This window comes from Hesperophylax consimilis, chromosome 23 (assembly GCF_061612785.1).
Source record: "Hesperophylax consimilis isolate HC1 chromosome 23, BYU_Hcon_1.0, whole genome shotgun sequence".
NCBI lineage: Eukaryota > Metazoa > Arthropoda > Insecta > Trichoptera > Limnephilidae > Hesperophylax > Hesperophylax consimilis.
In genome coordinates this window covers 6,732,611-6,757,025 of record NC_142858.1, presented here as the reverse complement: position 1 = coordinate 6,757,025, position 24,415 = coordinate 6,732,611, and the positions used below count along the sequence as shown (strand labels likewise).

Genomic DNA, 24,415 nt, shown 5'->3' with positions numbered 1-24,415 from the left:
CTGCTGAACCTCTGCATAATTTTAGTTCATAAGAATGAAGGAACTTAATATTTATCAACGTGAGCGAAGTGAGTATCATGAACTAATAATCAAACGGTTTAAAATAGTAAAAGTAGTGAACACAATCATAATAAAAACTAAGTAAAAAAAATATATTAAATACCTACTTAACAATTGATAAATACATGTTATCATTTTTCAATACCACCACAACATTATAATACCATAAAATTATTTTACTAGACACAAAAATAATTTAATACACAACTAAGTCCAACAACTTAAAATTATAATCGGTTTTAACTTTTACAGAAAATATTAAGATTTTTTTTTAAATCTTAATATTTTTCAATACTCAAGAATGTGATAGATATCTCATACAGATGAAATAGTTTATTGAAAGAAATTCGTATATACGAGAATACTTAAATCAATACTACTGCATAAAAGGAAGCAGATTCTAAAGAATTTTTCTTTGTAATAATTGCATAATCCTATTATGATATACACAAGGATATAGAACTGTGTTTTTAATTACACCTTCCAATATTTTTTTAAATGTTCATACATTGTGAGAAATGTTTAAAAAAAATTGATTTTTTAATGAAGAAATTTATTATGTAGTTATGAAATTGATCTCTCGATATTTTTTGTCAATGGAATTATTCAAAATATCTTTGTAACATGCCGTTACAGTGTAAAACTCTAAACTTTAGGTATATTAAAAACTTCAGTGCTTTTTTAAAGTATGGCACCTGAAATATGAAAATACAATTTGTCATATTATATAAGTTTCTACAAGCTCATAATTCTTTGCACATACATCATTTAAGTAAAGTTACTCTGATACTTTTAACATGCGACACATGCTTAAAGTTTAAACGTTCGTCACACAGTTCTCATGGTCAGAAATAGGTCTCTAAGATCAGTTTTTCTTTACCTGCTAGCAGATTAGTTGAACGTAATCTTAAACAAATGAAAAGTAAAAACTTAATAATCGAAAACTAATCAATCACAGATAGAATGAGGAAAGTTTAATGAATCAAAGGGAAACTGCAGATTTGAAATACGAAATGGAAAATCAAACCAAAATGACATATTACAGCTTATAAACAGCAGTATGTTTCATTAGGGAGTCATACAATTAAGATATGCATTATATGTGCGTTAACATGAGTGCGGTGCTACTGAACATGTGCAGACCACCGAACCAATGCATGCTCCCTTCATTCAACGGCAGGATTGATGAGGTCATCAATCCACAGGGCGATGCCTGATGCCCTAGACTTGCTCGCAGACAAAGATGTCCCCTGTGACCCCCCTCCATACGAAAGAAGAAGAATTAAATAAATAAAATGTTAGAATGTAGGTAATTGGTTAGATTTTCCATATTTTTTCTCGCACAAAGTGATAGGATAGTATAACCATAAACAGGTAAGAAACATAATGTGCAGTTTACATAAGCCTTAACACTATCAAAATAATTTATAGCAGTGCCTGAATTCGTAATTTCATTGAGACAATAAAATCTTAATAATGTAAAAGTTATACTTTTACTAAATTATTATCACACTGAGAGCCTTATCTCTGCTAGGCCGTTGCCAACCCATTCCTTCGTTTAAAATTTGCTTACCATACTTTTATCATTACATTTTATCAACATGGTCCCTCCAAATGTCATAAATACTCATCAAATTCAGTGTTTGACTAACATAATAAGAATTTTGCACACAATACTCCCTACTACCAGATCTTGAAAGGAAGAAATAATAATCCATTAAATGGATTTCTATTTCCGTTGTTTACTCCTTGGCATTGTCTGTAGCCAGGGACTCATCAAATGTTCCTGCAACTGGGTTTTCTATGACTTGAGCAAGGTAATTCTCTGTCGTACATTTTGGGATGTCGATTTTAGTGGCTTTCTTGGGTAACGGCATAGACCTAGAGAGCTTTGCCGGAGGAAGATGTTCGTCAACAGAGGCTCCAGCATTTGCAAAAATGGTGCAGGAGTTAGATGCGTTATCAGGGATCATCGAAATGAATTCGTCATCAATTTGTATGGAGATCTTTTCTCCATCACTTATGACTTTAGTGTTCCTTTTAGGAGGCAGTTTTCCATTGGTCTTCTCACGTGGATTCAGTAGTTTACCCAGCTTACTTATGTTCATGGGAACGGATGATGTGCGGTTCGATTGTTTGATGTCATTCTCGGAGTAGTAACGTGGAGCGGCATTGCTGGACCCGGCGGTCTCAAGGTTCTCCACCATGGAGGATGGCCTCGCTTGCTTCAACTTCTCTCTCGGAATCTCAGTGCACACACTGAAGGTATCAGGGCTCCTCTTATCTCTCAGACTCGTAGAGAAACGGGTAGTTGGACGGTATACTGAAAGGTAAAGAAATACGCATTTAATGCAACAGATTTACATTATAACTACATATAATCATTCATAAAAGCTTCTGTTGGGGTGATAATGATACAAAATATCGATGATCAAATCAGATGCAGACTGTAATTTTACTCTTATTTTGAATGTCAAGTGTGTAAATTTCGTCAAGAAGTATCAGAATTCTGCTTCAACCAGTCGAACAATAGGTATCCATGTTTAAATTTATGGCTGCCTAAATTAGCCTAGCTAGACACTTTTTATGATTTAAAATCAATTTTTTAATAAAACCTACAAATATTTGTTAAGTAATGATTTATAAGTGGATTGATTGATTTAAACACCAGTAAGCAGCATATATTATGTTTCCATATTAATATTAGGAGTTTTGATTTTTTAAATGAGTGTGAGCGAATTCAAAACCAAATGCCCGGAAACCTCCATCGCTCAAGGCATTTTTTTGTAAATATGCTATCGCTCAAATGGTTAAGGGGTGGGAAAGGGGGTGGGTGTTGATTTCCTAATCTCATATAGACAGTAACTTCCTCCTCTTTTGAAGGTCAATGATTAATCTCGGAATAAAACTGTAGATTTGTTTAAAAAACAAACCCACAAACCTACACCATGATATAGGACACTTCTATAATATACATAATACATGTTTTACATTATAAAATAAGAAGAGTGTCTGATGTTGCTTTGTTGTTTATACAAATCTACATACAGTTTTATTCTGAGATGTATGAAATTTTGTATATTTGACCTTAAAACAGGAGGAAGGTCACCATCTCTATGAGATTTAGAAAAACCACATTAAAAACATGAAGAAAATTCTGTCTACATCTGTATTCGAAAAACTAAATAAATTATCACCAGAAAGCATAAATCCTGGGCAACCCCATGTACTTCAGCTAGTTGAATATTTTTTATTTTTTAATTGCCGGCAACCCAGGCGTTTTTTGAAACAAAATTATCATTTACAAACAAGTAAATAACCCGCTTCACTAAAAGATTTCTGTACTGAATATTAAAAAAAATATTTATGTAATTTTGTTTATTAGACATATTGATGTACTCACCACGGTCCAGCACTTCATTAATTATCTTCTTTTCCCTTGGGAGGATGTCGTGGTAGTCTTGCATGAAAGACCAGGAATCATAATACGGTGGCGAGTCATCCTCGTCACCGTTTTCATCGACAACTTCCAACTTCTCGGAGCCGGCGATCATCTCAGTAGTCTCTGAGATTCCCTCTTCGCCAATAGACAGAACTGTCTCAGACACGTCCTATAATAGTCAACAATAATAATAAGTCAGCTGCAGATAACAGTTTCCAATTATGGGTAAAAATAGAGTGCTGGTGAAGAAAGGTATTTTGACTAGGACAATGGGTTAAATTGACGGAAGTAGTGTTGATTGAAGAAAAAGGTTTTTTTTTGACGAGGGTAATTTGTTAAATTAATGGAAGAAGTATTGATTGAAGAAAAGAGTTTTGACTAGGGTAATTGGTTAAATTGATGGAAGAAGTGTTGGTTGAAGAATAGACTTGTGATTAGAATAATGGGTTAAACTGATAGAAAAAGTGTTGGTTGAAGAAAAGAGTTTTGACATGGAATCATCAGAATTTCAATCAGAATACTGAGATCGAGGGAAAATATGGTATCCAACTAAAGATGAACCCAAAAGATTTTTCAGTTTTACGTATTCACAAATACTTCATATGTAATCAGTTGGAAACAATATACAAATTTCAATTACTATATGTGTAATCAGTAGGTAGGAACATACAAATTTCACTTATTATATGTATAATCTGTGGTTAGGAACATACCAATTTCACTTACTACTTGTCTAATCAATAGGTAGGTACATACCAATTTCAGTAACTATATGTGTAATCATTAGTTAGGAACATACCAATTTCACTTTCTACTTGTGTAATCAGTACGTAGGAACATACCAATTTCACTCACTACATTTGTAATGAGTAGGTATGAACATACCAATTTCACTTATCACCTATTTTTGGAAAGAGGGTTGGGGATGGTCCTCGTACTCTTCATATCTTTTCATATTAGATAGGTACCTACTTCTAACGCATTCAATATGCCATACTAAGTAGTAAAAGTGTGGTGAGAAAGGGAAAATACTACCATCCCATGATATTTTATGACAAATTCGTAGAATGTACAAGGTATATGAATAGTGTAATGGACAATATACGGAAAGGGACGCATTTATGATTTGGACATATAGACGAAGAAGTGCCCGGAAAAGAAAGAAGAAAAACATGTCGGTATCTCAGAGTAACTGAACATTTAAAAAAACAATTACAAAATTGTACACTATAGAAAAATAGATAAGGTTAGTTTATTTATACTTCACTTTTCTTTAATATTATATTTTTTCGTGGAATCCAACAAGAAATGTTGAGAATCGAAAAAATCAATGAACATGAGGAGAGGTTGTACATCGGGTGGCCCCTTGTATAGGTTATGGGTACTCGACCCGAATAGGACAAGGGGAAGAAGATAACATGAGATTAATGAATGTGAATGAAGCAAGAAGTATGTACCAGAAATAAAGACAAATGTGCGGCATTACTTCATTCGTGCTTAGCCTTACGGATAAATAGCGTGTTCGATAATTGGTTCATTTACATTTTCGTTAGCCGGTTCAGGAGCGGGTGGTGCGGCGGCCGAAACCATAAGCGGAGTGGCGGCTGAAGTGGCAAAAGCGTTTGCATTGTTGGTGAACCCATTCAGGAGGTAGGTGACCATCTCCCCCTTTCCCTTCACGTTGATGGTGCCGCGGCAAGTCAGCAGATAACCGCGCTCACTGAGAATTTGGTAAACTTCTTGAGTAACCTGGAATAAAAATTAATCAACTTTACTAAATAAATTTTATCCAATGTACTAGGGCAACACCTACACAACAACACTGTTGCTATACTATAGAGATCCTTGCCCGTCATTGCCCTGTATTCAATATCTTCGTAAGTAACGTAATTAGTTCGCACCCCTACAAAGAACATATGAAAACAAATCGATTTTGTAGTTAACCTCTCGGATCTAGACAATAATATAATATCATGTTAGTTAAAAAAAATCTGTCAGATTAGATATTTATTTAGAAACATTTTCGCTTGACATTCAACTTCATTTTTTTTAACGTAGGTATGTAATATTAAATTGTTAAGTTATAAACAAGTACAAAGATAAAACCTGGTGTTCCCTCTGTATCTCGTATATAAGTCAAATAGAAATGAAGATAGTTTTATGAGGACGTGAGTTGGTGAGAGATATATTATAGCGGGACTTTTGATTGATGTTTCGTGACAAATACATCACTCGCGGTCCGAATGGAAAAATAAATACAGCAAGTATAAAATTCAAAATATTGATACAAATAATAACGTTTACCCATATACGAACACTCACAAATACAATTTAATTGGCTCTTACTTATAGTATAAACAATAGTCTTCAACAACGGCGTACAACCCACAAGCCCATTTTGAGTGGCCGGCCCACAAGGGTAAATAAAATTTTAAAAAGTTTATATCATCCTCATCCTGGTGAAAAAAAGAACTAAACATTTCAACAACAGCGGAGGGAAAAATGTTAAATATTTATGAAAGAAATTTTGATAAATTTGAAGCATGTCAAAGATATAGTTTTTTTATGTAAAACCGCAGAAGAGTCCCAATTGTTCCCAACCGTCTGAAGCCAGTGAGGCTATGGCATCCCCAATTAGGGTATATCGTGAGGCTGAAGATAGTGGAGAGGTGAAGGAGATGGGGAAGTGGAAGGTTGGAAAGTACCTGGCTATTCAGATCTGGTCACCAAACAAGGCCAAAGTCATTTCAAGCCACGTTTCATTTCTGAATTGTGGTCTTACACCAGGGTGATACTGAGAGTATCTTCCATTATATTAAATGACTAAATTGCGAAATAACACAAATTGATCAAATAAAATTTATGTGCGCACGTCGGGATTTGAACCCGCGACCACTGTATTGCTAGTCGAGAGCCTTACCCCTCGACCACGGAGGAAAAATAAAATTTCTAAAGATTTCGTGAATAAATTTTTGTTAGAAATCTGAATATTTATATTTTGATTTGACCTTGGGGTCAAGGAATGTCTTGGTTCTTGGCACGCCACTGGTGTCTCCTTACCTTCCATTCCGGTTATAACCCCCGCCAAATGACATTCCTTAATGTCGTAGGTGTCAAAGAGCAATGTATAGACATAATTTATTAAATTACTCACCTGGATCTCGTCAAGAATGCCAGTAGAGTCCATGCGGCTGGCCACGTTGACTGCGTTGCCCCAAATATCGTACTGGGGCTTCCGGGCCCCGATAACCCCCGCCACCACTGGACCGATATTGATCCCTGCCGACAAAATATTTGCTAGCAATACGGTGCATTGAACATTATTTAACGGTCTAAATTATGACATATTACATGCAAACTATACATGTATATTATTTTGTGGAAAAGCACCGCACGCAGTCAATGAAACACATCGCGTAATTAACAACGAATCGACGGTAATTGTTTTGACCGCAAAAACAATATTATTTGTAATTGATTAGCAACATATTTAATTTATCCGCAAACAGTGTAATGACACAAACTACATTGTTTGTATCTGGTTATGTAACTGGTATATTGTATTTCAATCACGTTTAACACAATTAATTAGGGAGGCGGGTTTGGGTACCGCCGCCCCAGGAATAATTTATTGGATAGCCTCTAACACATCTGTCGTACGTCACCTCAGGTGGTTCGCTACGTTTGGTCATTTAGCAGGGGTGCCAGGATCAACACATGTTAATCTAAATTTTAGATTTTTAGTATTATACTGCCCTGATGAAGCTATGGTTGTAGCGAAACCCGGTCGGCATTAAGTATTTACCTATAAGTGATGTTTACAAAGTTATTGTTTAATTTTAAAAGATAAAAAAATAGTTAGTCACTTACTTTAAGACAATCTAGTTATTTTTTTACTTGAATTCTGCTAAACTGCCACACTACTTAGTAATTTACAAACTAAATTATAACTATTTAAGTATTATATTATTCATGTGTCCAAATTGTAAAACATCCGTAAAACCTTGATTCATGTTACATGAAAATACATCCACACTACACAGTGAACTAGAAAAAGTCTAATTTCTCTGTTCGACATAAGTATAAGTTGCGAGAATGTGATAATATCGTATACATAACGAATTAATTTACAGGTCATTTTATCATACTGCAATAAACAGGATCTAAATAATTTTGAGTATTCGAAAATACTGAACCGATGAAAGTAGATGTTTAAAGACCAGTTGAATTTATACGTGATCTGCAAAATCGGTTAAAAGATTAATCTGAGGCCAAACTTTATTGCTCAGTTACGCTTAGATTCGGCGTAAGTGTTAGATGTAAAGAACATTAAATATAACAGATACTAAGTAATGTTTTTAACAAAAGCAATCTTTTCTAAGCACATCGGAATTCTACGAACCAGAAGCAAATCAACGTCTTTATAAGAAAGTACTTGTGTAAAACCACGACGATATATTGTACTGCTTTAGAGGTAGATATTTTTTAATAATGAAAGATTTTTTAATATTATTAACAACAATAGGAAGCGGCCCTGAGGAAAATATTTCCCTCAGAACATACGCCATCTTTGTGTGGGTGGAGGGTCTTTTCAAAGAAAGGAAGGAGAGGAAGTTCTTGGAAGGAAAAAATATATCAGGGGTGTGTATCTAGTGTGTCCAGGAGTGACAGACATTTGAATAAATCCCTCCCACTGGGGCGCAAGGCGATGGATCGAGGACCAGTAAGAGAGGTCAAAGGGTATCCCCAATCCAGCCTCTCCCTATCTGCCACGCCGTGGAGGTGGTAGGCAGGAGCTTTCTGAACATCCTCACCCGATGAACCCGGGTACCCCTGCTAAATCATCAAATCTAACTAATCATTTGGGGTGACCTATGGCAGAGGTTTTGGTTATCTAATAAATGGTTCCCGAGAACCCACCTTTCAAATGGATTGTTTATTAACAAGCAATATAAACGCCCAAAAACAGTAGATATTAAAAATGGTGACCGGATAAATCATCAAAATGATAATTCATCACATCTTTAAAAAGTTATATAAAGTCATGGAAAGTAATGAAACAAAAACTTTATTAACTGGGTTAAGTAGGTTAGGTTAGGTTTAAATTTTTTTATCATCGTTTCTAATGACTTTATATCACTTTTTAAAGGTGTTTTGAATTGTCACTGTGTTGATTTATCATGTAACCATCTATAACATGGTGACCGGATAAATCATCACATCTTAAAAAAGATATATAAAGTCATGGAAAGTGATGAAACAAAAACTTTATTAACTGGGTTAAGTAGGTTAGGTTAGGTTAGGTTATTTTTTTTTTCATCGTTTCTAATGTCTTTATATCACTTTTTAAAGGTGTGTTGAATTGTCACTGTGTTGAGTTATCATGGAACCCTATAACATGGTTAATATTCAAATTATCTTAGCCAACAGTTTAATAATTTTACGAGAGAAGGAAAAACCAGCAGTACTTTTTTATTAAATCACCATAAAATTATTAAATACGACATTAACAAACGATAACAAAAATATCAACTTTTACGAAAAACATAACAATGGTATCTTTCGAAAAAATGTTTTTGTTTGGCCGGCGTTGGTTAAGATATTTTGGAATTTAACCATCGATAATGACAATATATTAACGCACAACAACATTATAAAAATGCAATACGTAATCAATGCAATTTTTTTCCACGCAGATCGCACATACGCAATAAAGGAGCATAAATAACCTGGAAGTAGGAAAATAATTTTATTAGTTTCTATATACTAATGCTTTGCTCTTTGGGTTGTAAACATAAACATAGATATAGATTTTACGAGTAAAACATAATGGTGTAAGGTATTTAAGTATTTACCATAAGAACTACATTATATATTATAAACTTATTCAAACTATAAAATTAATTAATATTATTTTTTATGAGCAATCCAAACAAAGTTAATATTTAGGGGTTATAATTTATAATTTTTATTTTACACAAGGTTTTAATGGACGTACTTGAGTTACTTTAACGAGTGATTCCTGACATTATTTGGAGTAAAATATGTGAAATGAAAATTTGGTCTCCGGTAACCAGTGAAGATATGTGAGAGATATAAAAATAGATTTTTTGAAAAATTAACAAAACATCGAAAAAGTAACCGCAGATCAAAATTTCAATTACACTTTGCTGTCAGGAATCTCTGGTTAAGGTAAGTCAAGTACGTTGATTAACACCCTGTATAGAAAACATCATTCTCCTTTGGTTTTAGGCTTATGACGATTGGACCACAAACTTACCAATGCGAATGCGGAAGTTGTTGAAAGAGTGTTCGTTAACATTTTTCAGCAGTTCCCTCAGCCTTAGGGCGTAGTCAGCCATGGCGGTCACGTGCCTAAACCCGCTCATGTCACACGTGTCCTTGGTGAGACCTGAAACAAGGGAGGACATGTCAAATCTTCCCCTTCCTTACAAATACATAAAATATCTTGTTTGAGTGGGTATATAGTGTAAAAGTATATGGTGTCCGTAACTAGTTGAACAAGCGAAAGTGGTGAATCTAACGTTCTTTGAATCAAAATTGTTGTATTACCTTTTAGTGATTTGAGCTTTAATTTCCAGGTATTTCAAGTTCTAAGTTGGCATTTTAGTGAAAAAATGGGTCGTTGTTTCGATTACGAAAAAAAATCTTGGCTTGCAAAGTTTGCGTCTATGCAAATGACTTTAGTCTTACTTTGCAAACGGACAGGGGTATTGCATTTCACACCAATTTTAGTTGAGAGCTCACCATATATTAATTTAATAATATGTGGATTAATTTAGAAAAGATTTTTCCGAATGTACCTATTTTGATGCATTTAATAATTAGGGCAATAATTGAAATCTAGAATCATTTAAAAGTTGGCGACACCTCTGCAACTTTTGAGGAAGTTTTGAAGATTACTGTATTTACTTTTATAGCCTTGTATAACTTAATTACTATGAACTCCATACTTATGATTATGTTTTATACAGGATGTAACGCAGCGAAAAGCATTTTATAAAAGGGTTTTTTCCTTCAAAAGTCCTGGAGACATGATATTTATATTTCTTCGGAGTGCTCATAAGTTTTCTCCCGCTATGTTAGAGCCTTTTTGAGTAACCACGATGTCCGAGTGAATGAGCCGCGCTGTATACATTTGGTTTGGTGTCTCAACTGGTTGTGCCACCGCGGATCCCGGTGAAGCAGGGGCCATGAAGTTCGATGTGTTATAGCAATCTTACGCCCGGCTGCCGAAGTTACCTTTAATGCGGTATGAAAAGCTGGTAAAAGTTACCACTACCCGAAAAAAATCAATTGGCGTTGAATTTGATGGTTGTAACTTGTAACGTAAGTTGATTTGCGACACGTTTAACTCTATAAACGCACATTATGTATCCTGTATTTAGCAGCGTAACACCCCGTAGGCAGAGTCTATTACCGAGTAGAATACTAATTCAAATGATATTAGTCAACAGTAATTTATTCACGATAGTGAAAACATTGGATTAATATCGTGTGAAATTTATGTAGGTAATTAGAGAATTTATGTTTAGTTATACAGTTACGTTATCTGCTACTCGGTACTAGCGAGGCTATTTTGAGAGGGTTGTAGCTATAAAAAGCTATTTATGAAGTTTCGTATTGCAGACTTTTAGTTCAAAGTATATCCAGGGAGGTAGGGATGTTTAACGAAAAGATGAACAATTTTGTTTCAGAATGACAGAACGGATGACAACATGTATGAAGTAAAAAAGATATTAATAAAATAGTGTTCCAATTTAGTTAGTGATGATAAATAAGTGAATGCGAAAGAAGTAATCGCTGTAATAGATCTTTAATGAAAAAAACGTCTACTATTTGTGAAAAGTTATTCACAAATAATAAAGTTCGCGGTACGAGCGTGAAACACGTTGTAAGTTATGCAAAAAAATATGGGTACTCACTTTTTCACGCATGGAAGTTCACACTGTCCAGTCTTATTAGCGTTGTAGTGGTACGCAACTACTTCATTCGAACGAAATTCTAGAAGTCTCGATCTTTTCAAACAAGCTCTTGGATGTTCTTTTATTTATTTGTTTGGAAAATTCTACATAGCAACCAAATTGTTCCAGAAGCTTCTTCACCTTTTAAAAGTGACAGCATGAAGAAGCTAGTCAGTCATCATCCAGCCATCAGTTAACAAGGTGCTCAACAAGTGATAATCCGCGCACCTCACTTGCGCGAAGGACATTCTTCCCGGCTCTCATCATGGACTCCATAGGGATATCATCATAGCGTTTTGGCCCAGATCGCCGTTCCTGGCCAACGCTACGTGGATTACAGCGCCCTGGTTCCAGCGTCTCTGACCAGCGCTTCATCCACTCACCATGACCACCACGAGGACACGCAGCATCCTCACTGGTCTACCAGCTCCCGCTCAACCGCATACAAGGTCCACCGCACCTTCGGCATTCTCGTCAGCACTGGAGTACTGATTGCCAAGATCGCCAGTGCCTGACAGACAACGAGTCCGGTCACCAGCGCCCGGCGTCGACTCACAGACCCGCGCTTGACCTGCCACCACAGCCAGCATCCGGAGAATACAACATCAGTCCTACGCCCACTCTCATCACGGCCCTGACTCACAAAATAAACACTCTGACCTTCACAACATCTTTCATTCCGTGCCTCCTCACCAGATCACCAAAGCGTAATACTGGTAAAATCATGTTCGTTTTTAGGGTTGTATATTTAATACCTAAAGTTATGATGAATTTGTTATATTTTTGTGATTTACAGAGCGTTCGTATAAACACATCATAATAATTATTATCATTTCTCCCTAATCGGTCAGCCATTCTATTATAGATTTTAAATGTGAGGATGGCCATTTTGTTATAAAAATACGTGCATAATTCGATTACTCTGGACCATTTTGATTACGTTGAATTTCATGGTAATTACTATTGCTTTCTTTAAAATAAAATATTAGGATAGTTTTTTAGCTTATCATGAACCACCCCCAAGAGATTCGCAGTATGAGCATAGGACAAGGTACCTGTACACCATTTTTCAAGAAACTCAACACGACTTACGACGAAAAGTATTTGAACAGAACCTCGTCGTAACTCGATGGATACGCATACTGATATTTCACGTGGTGTATGTTTCTTATCGAATAATGACTTCTGAAGTTAGGTTATGTTAAGCCAAGGAATACCTACTTTTTTCTAAAATATTTAATTTTTGCAAGTCGATGACTTATTAATGATTATGAATATTAAAATTAATCTCTTTAAATTATTCCTAATCCAGTTAAAAACGGGATTGCAAGCTCTTGAATTGAATGAAGTCATATTTTTCTTGATAAATTTTAAATAAAATACGAATGTATTATCATGTGTCGGAACACGTTTTCATAAAAATCGTAATGCTTTTTCATTTTGTCATTATATTTATTATTAATGCAAATGCAGGTGCATGAAAACGTATTCCGATGTGTTAGGATTTTACTAAAAATTTATCAGGAGTTGGCCTGCAATCCTGTTTTTAACCGAATTACCAATAATTTGTGGAGATTCTTAATAAATTAGCAATACTCATTTTTCTCCGTGTAACTAAGTAGAATGTCTTTATGAAGTAGAGAATAATATAGATTATAAATGTACATAAAATTTCCAATGGGGTGTGTGAGGCAGAATGTAGGGGAGGAAGGTACTGTTACGACGTAATCTGACATCATATAATCAATGTGGAGTGATTTGACGTGACATCGTGATTATTTTGTCTTAAAGCAAAATTAGATTAATGTTAGTTCCAATCTAATATCCGCCGACTATCGATTATCTGTTTCCTAAAACTAGTTCCAATTATTTATAATTAATAAAAAACAACGTGAAATATTTTTTCGTAATCTTCGACAGCTTTTCAAACAATAGCGTTTATTTTTTGTAAAAAAAATTTAAACTTTTCTTTGCAACCATTTTTGGTTCATTTTACTGTTACAATAATTGTAATTATTTTACAATTAAGATTAAACGCGACGCTCGTTGTATTCTACGTGTTTATAGATGGCGTTAATTACTTTATTTTATTAAAATAGTTTTTGCAAGGTATTGCTTTACAATAAAATAACAAAAATACTTAATTCTGGTGGTGTTGTACTTTGTCTCGTTTTTTCTCTCTCCTTTTCTATCCCCTGTATTTGTAATCGAGCATAATCTGTTTTTACCAACTTATAACTTGTTGCAAATTCCTACCTTGGCTGTGTGTTTATGTGTATATGTATATCCCTGTTATTTTTGGTGCTTTACAAAGCATCTAAATAGTATAACTATTAAATTATATGCTTGCGCCCGTACATACGCAATATGAATATGAATAAATACAGGGTTTTCCAATAAGAGGTGTTATTTTTATATTCAATCGTAAAAGGTCAATGGTTTCGTTGCTTGTGTGACACGTAGCGCCGTTTTGTTGAAAGTAAACGTTGTCCAAGTCAATACCATCTAATTCCGGCCATAAAAAAATCATTAATTATCCCTCGATAGCGCAATCCATTCACCGTAACTGTTGCTCCAGCCTCATTCTCGAAAAAGTAAGGTCCAATGACTCCGCCGGACCATAAACCGAACCACACAGTCACAGTCAGAAGAGAGAGGCTTTTCAACAATAACTCTTGGGTTTTCCGAGCCCCAGATGCGACAATTTTGCTTGTTGACGAAGTCACCGAGGTGGAAATGGGCCTCATCACTCAAGATGATTAGCATTTGATTCACTCGTGTGAATTTTAATAATTTCGATGCATTGTTGAAGCGTGTATCGTTCCATTTTTATTAATGACGTAGTTTCTACTTGTCAAATGTCAAAAAATGACAGCTTTAAAAGTAACATCTACCGAAATAGCGGGTTATGCAAAATAACACCTCTTATTGGAAAACCCCTTAGTTTTGTTAGTTCAAAAACTCAATTCTTTCGAGAAAAGCATTCAAATACAATATTATATTTGATTTGATTTTTTTTACGGACAAAACTGTTTATTCATATTCATATTGCGTATGGCACAAACAAATAATTTGTCTTAATATTGTAAAGCAATACCTTGCAAAAAGCGTATTTTAATGAAATCAATTAATCAACGCCATCTATGAACACGTAGATTATGACGGGCGTCGCGTTTAACCTTAACATTAAGAATTGAGCTGCAATAACTATTATACCGTTATAATTATTGTTAAGTCAATTCAATATTTTAATTTCAATACCTACATTATAATAATAAACTGTTTGTGTAATTTGTCATACAGATTATTTTCATCGGCAAATACATATACTAATTCGGTTGTCTGTGATGTGCCTAGGTTCTTTCTGCTTGAAATGTGAATTTCGGTTCAATGAAATCAAATTTGATTTTAATTTAAGTGTCATTTTGAAAATTGGAACTGATTTTTTGATTGATTGATTTAGACAAACGATAAAGTAATCATAGAAAATTTTTCAGCTTATTTTCACTAATTCATCAATTATTCTGGTATGATTTGAGATTTTCACAACCAAAAGTATTATAGTGATTTGTTTTTGGGGTATAATGCCGTGTCGCGCTACCTCCTTCCTTAGCCAACGTTTCGGACAGCACTGCAGTGTCCATCATCAGGGCAGATGTGTAATTTTACATCTGTCCACAAAATTACACATCTGACCTGATTATGGACACTGCAATGCTTTCCGAAATGTTACATATTACCCCAAAAACAAATCACTATAATCAATTATTCCGTTTATTTCCGATTACGTGACTTTTAAATGGCCTACGCTTTTTCCATTTTCAAGAAAGCGTTATTGTAAACTACCTAATTATAATTATATTAGGTATAGAGAAAATTGACAATATTTGTTTTTGAAAGGTATGAATTTTAATAAAATGTCTACTAAATTGTTATATTTTGCCTATGTAAGAAGTCAACTTGAGTACCTACAATACTCCTGTCTGGAACCCACATTATAGTATACATGTACAATCTGTTGAAAAGGTGTTCCAGCAATTAAGTTGAACTACAACACTGTTAAATTATACGAATATGCTTAAATTCTCAGACAATTCTCAGAGAAATTTTCACTGATTTGGTATTTCTATAAAAAATTCTAAATGATTTAGTTGATAGTCCGGTATTACTAGAATTTATGAGCTTCCGAATACCACAACTTAATACTAAAAGTCAGGATTTATATCAGTGCAGAAATTCTGGGACTAACTACCATTTGTATTCCTCTTTGCCCAGAATACTAATGGAGAGAAACAATTGTACCAAGTCAGTGTCCAGTCAATTAAATCCTTAAACAAATATAAAATGTTGTTAATGACGCAATTCAGTTATGTACAATAAATAATGTATATTTCTTAATATTTATATGTAAGAGCCCCGAAAAAAAAACGTTAATTAATAAATAATTAAAAATAATAATATCCCGTGATTTTTCACGAGTCTGCTCTAGAGATATCGTAATTAATAAATATTGTTTAATGAAGATCGTTTTCAGAGTAACTTAATATGTGGGTTAAGTGTTATATTCACGGTGTGTTGTGAATATGTGAATGTACCGTGATAATATTCTCTCCTATTAAATTGGGTGTAGGCAACAGAAAGCGAACCGCTTAATAAATAATAGAAATGCCGGTATTTACCTGAGGCAGCCATGTAGGTAGCTCCGGTGCTTTTGATCTTTTCGATGTACTTGAACTGTACTTCGGAGAGCAGTTCATCAAAGTCGGCTATGATTTCATTAAGTAGTCGAAGGCATTCCACTCCCTCGTTGTTGCTCTCCAGTTCCACGTAGAATTCAGAGAAGTTGGGGATAGAAGCGAACATGATGCAGACCGAGTCACATTGTTCGTGGTACAGCTCCTGAAATACACAACCAACCAAACCGATATTACAATTCTCTAACCCATCAGGCAAATTTGTTCGCTTTTGGGAACAGCTCATGTGGTCTCAAAGAAATCTTTGTGTGATGGTGAGGAATATGATTTAAACGGTATTAGAAATAAAAAACCCACGCTTTATATTCAAATCTAGAAGTATTAACATGTACACTTCTATGAAACCAAAGGTTGAGACAGCAATTCGAAAAAAAAAATTAAGAGACTTCATGAATTTTTTATCAATTATTTTTACATGAAACGACAAAAAGTGAAGTGACTGTAATATTTACAAAAAAGATTATCAGTAATTTTAGTTCAGTGTATAGAGGAAAAAACGTAAGGTGAGCCACTTTTAAAAACTTTTTTCATGCCTGCATTCAAAGTTTTATGTATAAAAAAATGAAAGTTTTATCAATAATATTTCATCACCTTTCTAAAATAGTTTTTAGTTTTCGGATAAATTCAGAAATATTCCATTTATTTACATTCTATTGCATAGCGGAAATACAGATTGATTCTGGTAAAATGCGCCAGAGGTCTGGGGGGTTAAAAATCACTAACAATGATTCGTAAATATGCCGGTTGGGTCTAACTCAGGTAAAAAAAAAAACAATATTACATTCCATTGGTTTATATAGACGTTGATATTGGTTAGGTTAGGTTATGGTAGACGTTGATTCAAGTCTCTAGAAACCTTCAGGCTAATTTGTTCGGTTTTGGGAACAAACAGTTTTTGCCCGTAGTCAATTTTTTCGCTTTTGGGAACAGCAAAAATGGTTTTATGGTATCGTGTAAATGGTTTTGTCTCCCTTGCATTCATGATGAGAAATATGACTTAAACGGTGAGAACCAAAAAACATTACCTACAATTTATATTTGAATCTAGAAGTTAACCACACAAGAATTAAAATGTACACCTCGATGAAACTAAGGTTCCGACTGCAATTTGAGAAACTCTGAAATTTCTTTATGTAATTAATTTATTTTTATTTTATGAACGGCAAAAATGTAATGTTTATAATACATTAGTTGAATAAATGTGTTTATTTTATGGTAATCACTAATTTTACTTCCGTTTTTACACCAAAAAACATAACGTGAGCCATTATACAATTTTTTTTTGTGTGCATTTAACACTAAATGTTTATTTCCAATAATAAAATTTGAAAGCTTATTTCATCACCTTTCAAAAACTTGTTTTAGTCTTCGAACAGATCAGAAAAAATACACGCAAATTGTCCGACTGCGTATTTAAGAAATATAAAGGTCAATATACCAGAAGCCTGAGCGGAATAATAACAATACCAAAAACAAAAAATATGATAAGTTACTAATTGAATCAATTACAACTTAAAAAACTTACCACTTTTATTCGAATATAATAATGTACGAATATGTTGATATCTTCGTTGGAAGGTCATTTATTCTACAGTGAAAAAAGCCCGATTGAAACGTATTTCTAAAAGATTCCAAAAAGACTAACAAAACAGTTTGGTATTGATATTTCAATGCTCCGAGGAACTTGATATAATATTATTGTAGTGCTATATATAAATACATAATAGAAATCATAATAAACATCACAAAGAGATCGGAAACGAAATAAAATAGTTTGTACACTACATCCTACGCTTTTATGTATTTGAACAAAATTCTACATTCCTGATTTCGCTCAGCAGTAGAAAATAATCCATTGCGAAGCCGTCTGATAAATTCCGTCACATAAAACCCCTGATTTGCATTGTAATGAACAAGATCACAATTCCGGAATGTTTTTAGGTGGCTTTGCCATGGATGCAAAGTAAAGACGCTATTATCGCAATGACTCAACCCATTTATAAGAATTGAAAATCGTTCTGATTTAAAAATGTGAGTAGGTATTAATAATAGAACACCAAACAGATGAACCGTTTATTTGAAAGCATCTCATATTAAAAATGTTGACCAGAACAAACTACATATAATACGAAACGTATTTGTGCATAAATGATTAAATCGAAATCTATGTCAAACAAATGCCGATAAGCACTGTGATTTAAGTTGCGTAAAGCCGCTACGGTTCACTGAGTCAAAACTATAAAAATCTTCAATCATCTCTCAAGTTTTATTCGCAAAAGTCATTAATTATTAACTATTTTTAAATCTAAAATAATGAAAAAAATTGAATATAAGGCAAAGGCAATTGGCAAATGGCAGCCCTAGTAATATGCTTACATCGATGTTCTTATCGTTGCAAAGGAAGTGCTTAGCGACGTGCGCGGGGAGGATGTTAGCCAGGAGCTTGCCGTTGTACGCCTCCAGGTGCTCCATCTCTTCCTTTTCATCTGAAAACATCATAAACACACATGCATTTTCGGCTATTGATTATATTATCCAACGAAATACAAATGTTATTTACAATGAGATGCATGATTTACAAATGCAATCACGTGAAACACACATATTCCTTATAAGGTTTTTTCTGATTTCAGGAATAAAAAGATTTTCTTTTAAATTCTAACATAGGCATGGAAAACGAAATACTTTGAATGTTAGACAAAGTGATTCTTGGAATGATTGGAATGACTTTTGACGTTTGGCGTACGCAATTATGTACCTTCGACGAGACTCACATATAAGAATGTCGACAAATGTCAGTACTTTCGACGGCGATTGAGAGCGGCCTGTATTGGAAAATCGATACAAAATATTGATAAGAATGTTATCCTACTCCAGTATTCCAAAATTATAAGAAAAAAAACATTGTATCTGTATGCATCCAAAAAAACTTCACGGGTTGATTCAGCTTTTGGGATAACTAATAATTTAAAAACTCAGCTTTTTTCTTCCTGCAAATATTTTACGAAAGAATTTAAGTTTAAATTTTAGGATGCACTGCACTTTTACCCCATTAATTTCTGCCACAAATTCATGCAGGTAATTTCCTTATTCCACTCCACCGAACCTCTTGGAGTAACGTTAATTGTCTCTTCCTAAGATAAACAATGGGGTAGGTACAATAGTGAATTTCTCTGGGGAAATTCTGGCCATAAAGGTACGCTTTGTGTGTACTGCAAATTGTCAATTTACTCAGGGGTGGGTTGGTACAGAACTGCAGCCTCGGGCCAAAGACTGTAGCTAAGAGCCACTGTAAACTTGAGGCTTAATGTCAAATTCTTTTATAATTATTATTATATTACAGTTTCATCGGATAACTATTCACCAAGTAGGCGGAAACAAGTAATATAAAGATGAAAAGTGCCGAAAAAAATAGGTCAGTTTTATGACTTCACCTTTAATAACTTTATAACTTTTCAAAAGTATGTTGAATTGCCACTGTTCTGAGTTGCTATGGAACTGATAAAGATAAACGCATCAATGTGGGTAATCCACGTTACTCATCGGTTATTTAGAAAGATTTTTTTAACAACATAATACTCTGTGGGTACGTATATCGGTATTTGCAAAAAAAAAAATTTAAAGTCCACTGTTCGTCTAAATATACTCGTATATTATTTACTTTAACTTCACACAGGAAGACCTGCGGATGCCAATTTCCCTCAAGGCCTATATCATCTTTGAGGATGCGGTGCGGAGGCTCTTTTTTATGAGAGGAAAGAGATTACGTTCTGGGAAGGAAAAAGGTAAGAGGTGTGGGTATCAATCTGAGGGCCAGTGTGCTCAAGATTGAAGGAACGTATGAATCCATCCCTCCCGCTAGGCGCAGTGATGTTCCGATAGAATCCTGCTGGAGAGGTCAAGAGGTTTATTTCAACCAGTCCCTCCCGATCTGGCCTGCGACGCAGTTAGTGGGTAGATGCGTCCTCTGCCAAGACCCGGACAAGCCTCACTCTATGAACCTGGGCACCTCTGCCAAGTCACCAAACTTAGCAAACCACTTGGGGTGACCTATGGCGGAGATGATGGTTATCAAATACATGGTTCCGGGTGGTGGTATCAATTGCCTCCGACTCCCAGATTGTAAACATACCAAGGTTCTATCTATTTTCAACCATTAGCTGAGCGGGCTTCTATAGGAATTGGTGCTTTTAACGGATGGTAAAATTGAGCTTTTACGACGTTTATGATACGTGTGAGACAGTTATTAATTGTGTGAGCAAGTTAATCACGTTATAAACCACCGAAGCAGGCTGCATTCCTTACATCGATTATTAAGTATTAATCAATAATTAAACTGATGCATAGGTAACCACAGACTACAATACTTGTTCGCCAGTCAATGTTACACAATGGCTGCATGGCTTCTCAGAGAACAATCTCCCGAGGACCGCAATTCAGAACAAAGATCTTTTAAGCCATTGAAGTTATCGTGAAACAAATTTTCCAGTTTATAATATCACTTTGAGAAACTATTCATGATCTATAACTAAATTCTAAAGATGCCCTATAATGGTATTTAGCAGGTAGATTTTTGAAATTGTATTAAGCTGAAAATTGGCGAAATCGAACTAATCCGGTCCTGAATTCATTCATTTGCAAATAATATTCCTTTGCTACCCCAAGAGAAGAAAAAATATTTATATTTTAAGAATAGCTGCCAAAGAGATGAAATGGAATCTCAGGCCGGAATAATGACAAATTAAATACAGGCCATTCATTACTATGTGACTTGATTACAGCTACAGCTATTTACCAATGAAAGTTATGTAGTTATCACTATTTTAAAAAGCTATTTGATTGCATGATGCATTTACCAGTGAAATTTGTGTGGTTATCACTAAAGCTGTTTGATTGCATTATGCATTTACCGATGAAAGTTATGTAGTTATCACTGTTTTAAAAAGCTGTTTGATTGCATTATGTATTTACCGATGAAAGTTATGTAGTTATCACTGTTTTAAAAAGCTGTTTGATTGCATGATGCATTTACCAATGAAAGTTATGTGGTTATCACTAAAGCTGTTTGATTGCATTATGCATTTACCAATGAAAGTTATGTAGTTATCACTGTTTTAAAAAGCTGTTTGATTGAATTATGCATTTACCAATGAAAGTTATGTGGTTATCACTAAAGCTGTTTGATTGCATTATGCATTTACCAATGAAAGTTATGTAGTTATCACTAAAGCTGTTGGATTGCACTATGCATTTACCGATGAACGTTATGTAGTTATCACTGTTTTAAAAAGCTGTTTGATTGCATTATGTATTTACCGATGAAAGTTATGTAGTTATCACTGTTTTATAAAACTGTGTATTGAATGGTGCATTTACCACTGAATGTTATGCTTTTAATATGTCATGTAATTAAGAACTAAGGCGGAAGGCTGTTGTACATAGTTGCGGAAGATAAAATGAGTTTCTAAGGTTTATTTTATATTTTATAGATTTAATTTTGTGACGGGTAACCCTTTTTAAACATATCTATTTGGTCTTACTTACAATGAACACTTGTAAGTAAGACCAAGTAGAGAAGTAAGACAATGAATGAATGCGAATCTTGGAGCGGAAATAACACCACTTCCCGAAATACGATCGTGCTAAAACTCAGCAGATACGTTTACAAGCGCGGACACATTAGTATTTCTCTAAAATCGGACGATATTACAGCAATTACTGTACGAAATAAATGTCGGTCCTCAAACACGATTGGCATTTGGCAAGGCGGGAAGAGCGGTTGACTCCGGTCCGTGAGAATGAAAGTTATCCATACATATCATCAAACATACTCATCTGATCTGAATTTTTTAATGTATTTTAGTGTCATTTTCAAAATTGGAAGTGCTTCCAGCTATAAAATAGGTACCCCGTGATAATTAAAATAAATTTGTTATTGGAACGTAATTTTCGAAGTGTACTTGCAAAATAAAATAAATAACTTAAAAATAATTTGTTCATAGTATTCAGTAATAACGGTTCTTGATATCACATACATTTTTATCTAACTGCAACCCAACATTAGTTAATGTACTTACAAGATTGTTGAACTTACCAGTTGCTTGCAGTTTCCAGATGAAGTCAAGGCGATAAGTGCTTTCGGTTTGCTGTGAGTGAAGGATCAAAGCAATCACGAGGGAGACAACCACAACGATGTCAACCGTGTAAGCGCCGATTCGGTGCAGCCATTCAGAGTATTCCAATTGTTCCAAAGACCTGGATATCAGAATCAGATATCAATCAAAGTTTTCGGTTTATTTATAATCCCCGCCATAGTCTATAGTCCGCTTGTGGTTATTTGGTTGGATACATTATGGTCGGGGATATTTGATTGGATAAAGTGGTTATGGAGATTGGGTCTGAGCTATTTGTTGTAAGTGAAGATTAAATTTGTACCACAATGAGCATTAATTTTATCATGGTATTACATTTCATCACTCCTTACTTATCAAACTTTTCTTTCATTTTAAAAATCTACTGAAATTTCAAGGCCAGCCCTGTGCAGGTGCAATTGGAACAGTTCGCTCAACAGAGTTCGAACAGTTCGAAAGGCCAAGGAGCGGGTGCGCAAAGGCAATTTTAATTGATTAAATTGTGTAAGTTTACAATTTACTAACTTAAAAATAATATATTGTATATTTGTATCACGTTCCATAGTGGAAGATACTCTCAGTATCGCTCTGGTGTAAGACCACCATTCAGAATTGAAACGTTGCTTGAAATTGCTTTGGCCGTGTTTGGTGACCAGATCTGAATAGCCAGGTACTTATCCACCTCATCTACCCCTTCCTACTACATTCAGCCTTACACCATATCCCAATTGGGTATGCCATAGTCTAATTGGCTCCAGATGGTTTGGGATGATGTTGAGAAAAAGAACCAAGGTGCTGATAATACTACACCAGACACATGAGGGTTTTACGAGCGCCACGCGCCGTCAGGGTGTAGTCTTAAACCAGGGAGATACTAAGAGTACTAGTATCGAGGATTCCATGGTCTACAAACCACATTTAATGAAACTCTTTTCAGACAGTTTATTGTAAATTAGTTGATTAAGTCATAAACAACAGTCACAACCTAGATTTACGAGTTCAAAAGTTTTGGCTTATTGGTCAGGGCTGTTTAGTTGAAACTGTTTGAATAAATTTTGGTTTTTGAAAAAGGATTTGTTTGGTTATTTTTGTAAAAGCTGTGTGAAGAGTAAAAAGTTGTCATTTTGTAATATCTTACATAGACAAGAAGTCGGAAGATGGTTCGAAAGCCGGGTGTCTGAAAGCGGTGATGATCAGAAATGAGCCGCAAAGGACGGCCAGCAGAGTTGTCTTCATGCTGGTGATGAGAACTTGGTGAACTGCGCACATACACATCACTAGGAGAGTCAAGTGCATGAACACCTAAAAAAGATATGTTTGATTAAACCTTGATAATTACTGAAAAAAACCGTATTCAGGATAAAAGTTGTGTAACTTACTTCATCGATCATGTTGAAGGGGCAAGTTTTGCCAATTTGCATTCTCGCTGCTTCGGATACATTCATGTACATTCTATCCCCGAATGTCTCGTTTAACAGGCTGCGAGAATAGCAAGGATATCCAACGGGCGCTTGCAACTAGAAATAATAGAAACATTAAATGAATAACTATATATTGCAGATGATTATTTCATTGCAAGACAGATTTAACCGACGCCAAAAATGCATCACTCAGATACAAAAGACATAACTCACGACAAGCGTATCGATCAGCCACTTGGTTAGGATGATCACTAAGAACGACATCATCTGGGCAGCCATTCGGTTATTGTGAATGTAACGGGACCACCTTCTGATTGTGGGGTGCGCTTTCTGCAACAAACATATCTCATACAGAATACAATTGAATAATTAAAAGAAACGAAACTATTGCATTTACCTTCGGGATAGGTTTTTTTGTAGGTACTTTTCGAAGCAGACAATAACCATTGTTTAATCTTAATGAAAACGAAAAAAAATACCATGTACGACAACATCACGGCGGCCATACGTGTCTTTCTCCATTTCCTAATTAGAAAAGGCTCGTTCTGCAACCAGAAAACACCGCATGATAAAGTATCAGATAATTCATAGTAGAAATATAAGTAATTCAACCTGTAACTAT

The 24,415-nt window shown here is 34.7% G+C and overlaps 1 protein-coding gene across 1 annotated transcript in view; it reads right to left on the bottom strand.

The window, feature by feature from the left end:
- Positions 1-710: 710 nt before the first annotated feature.
- Positions 711-24,415, bottom strand: part of LOC149412269 (adenylate cyclase type 6) — a 563,657-nt gene continuing 539,952 nt past the window's right edge. Inside the window, exons 19-29 of the mRNA XM_089646087.1 lie at positions 24,007-24,123; positions 23,752-23,889; positions 23,511-23,674; positions 22,336-22,496; positions 18,618-18,727; positions 16,167-16,386; positions 9,783-9,914; positions 6,657-6,781; positions 5,045-5,251; positions 3,464-3,671; positions 711-2,383 (exon numbers count right to left, since the gene is read on the bottom strand). Of these exons, the coding sequence (XP_089502213.1) occupies positions 1,803-2,383; positions 3,464-3,671; positions 5,045-5,251; positions 6,657-6,781; positions 9,783-9,914; positions 16,167-16,386; positions 18,618-18,727; positions 22,336-22,496; positions 23,511-23,674; positions 23,752-23,889; positions 24,007-24,123 (2,163 nt within the window). The 3' untranslated portion in view covers positions 711-1,802. The remainder of the gene's footprint in view (positions 2,384-3,463; positions 3,672-5,044; positions 5,252-6,656; positions 6,782-9,782; positions 9,915-16,166; positions 16,387-18,617; positions 18,728-22,335; positions 22,497-23,510; positions 23,675-23,751; positions 23,890-24,006; positions 24,124-24,415) is intronic.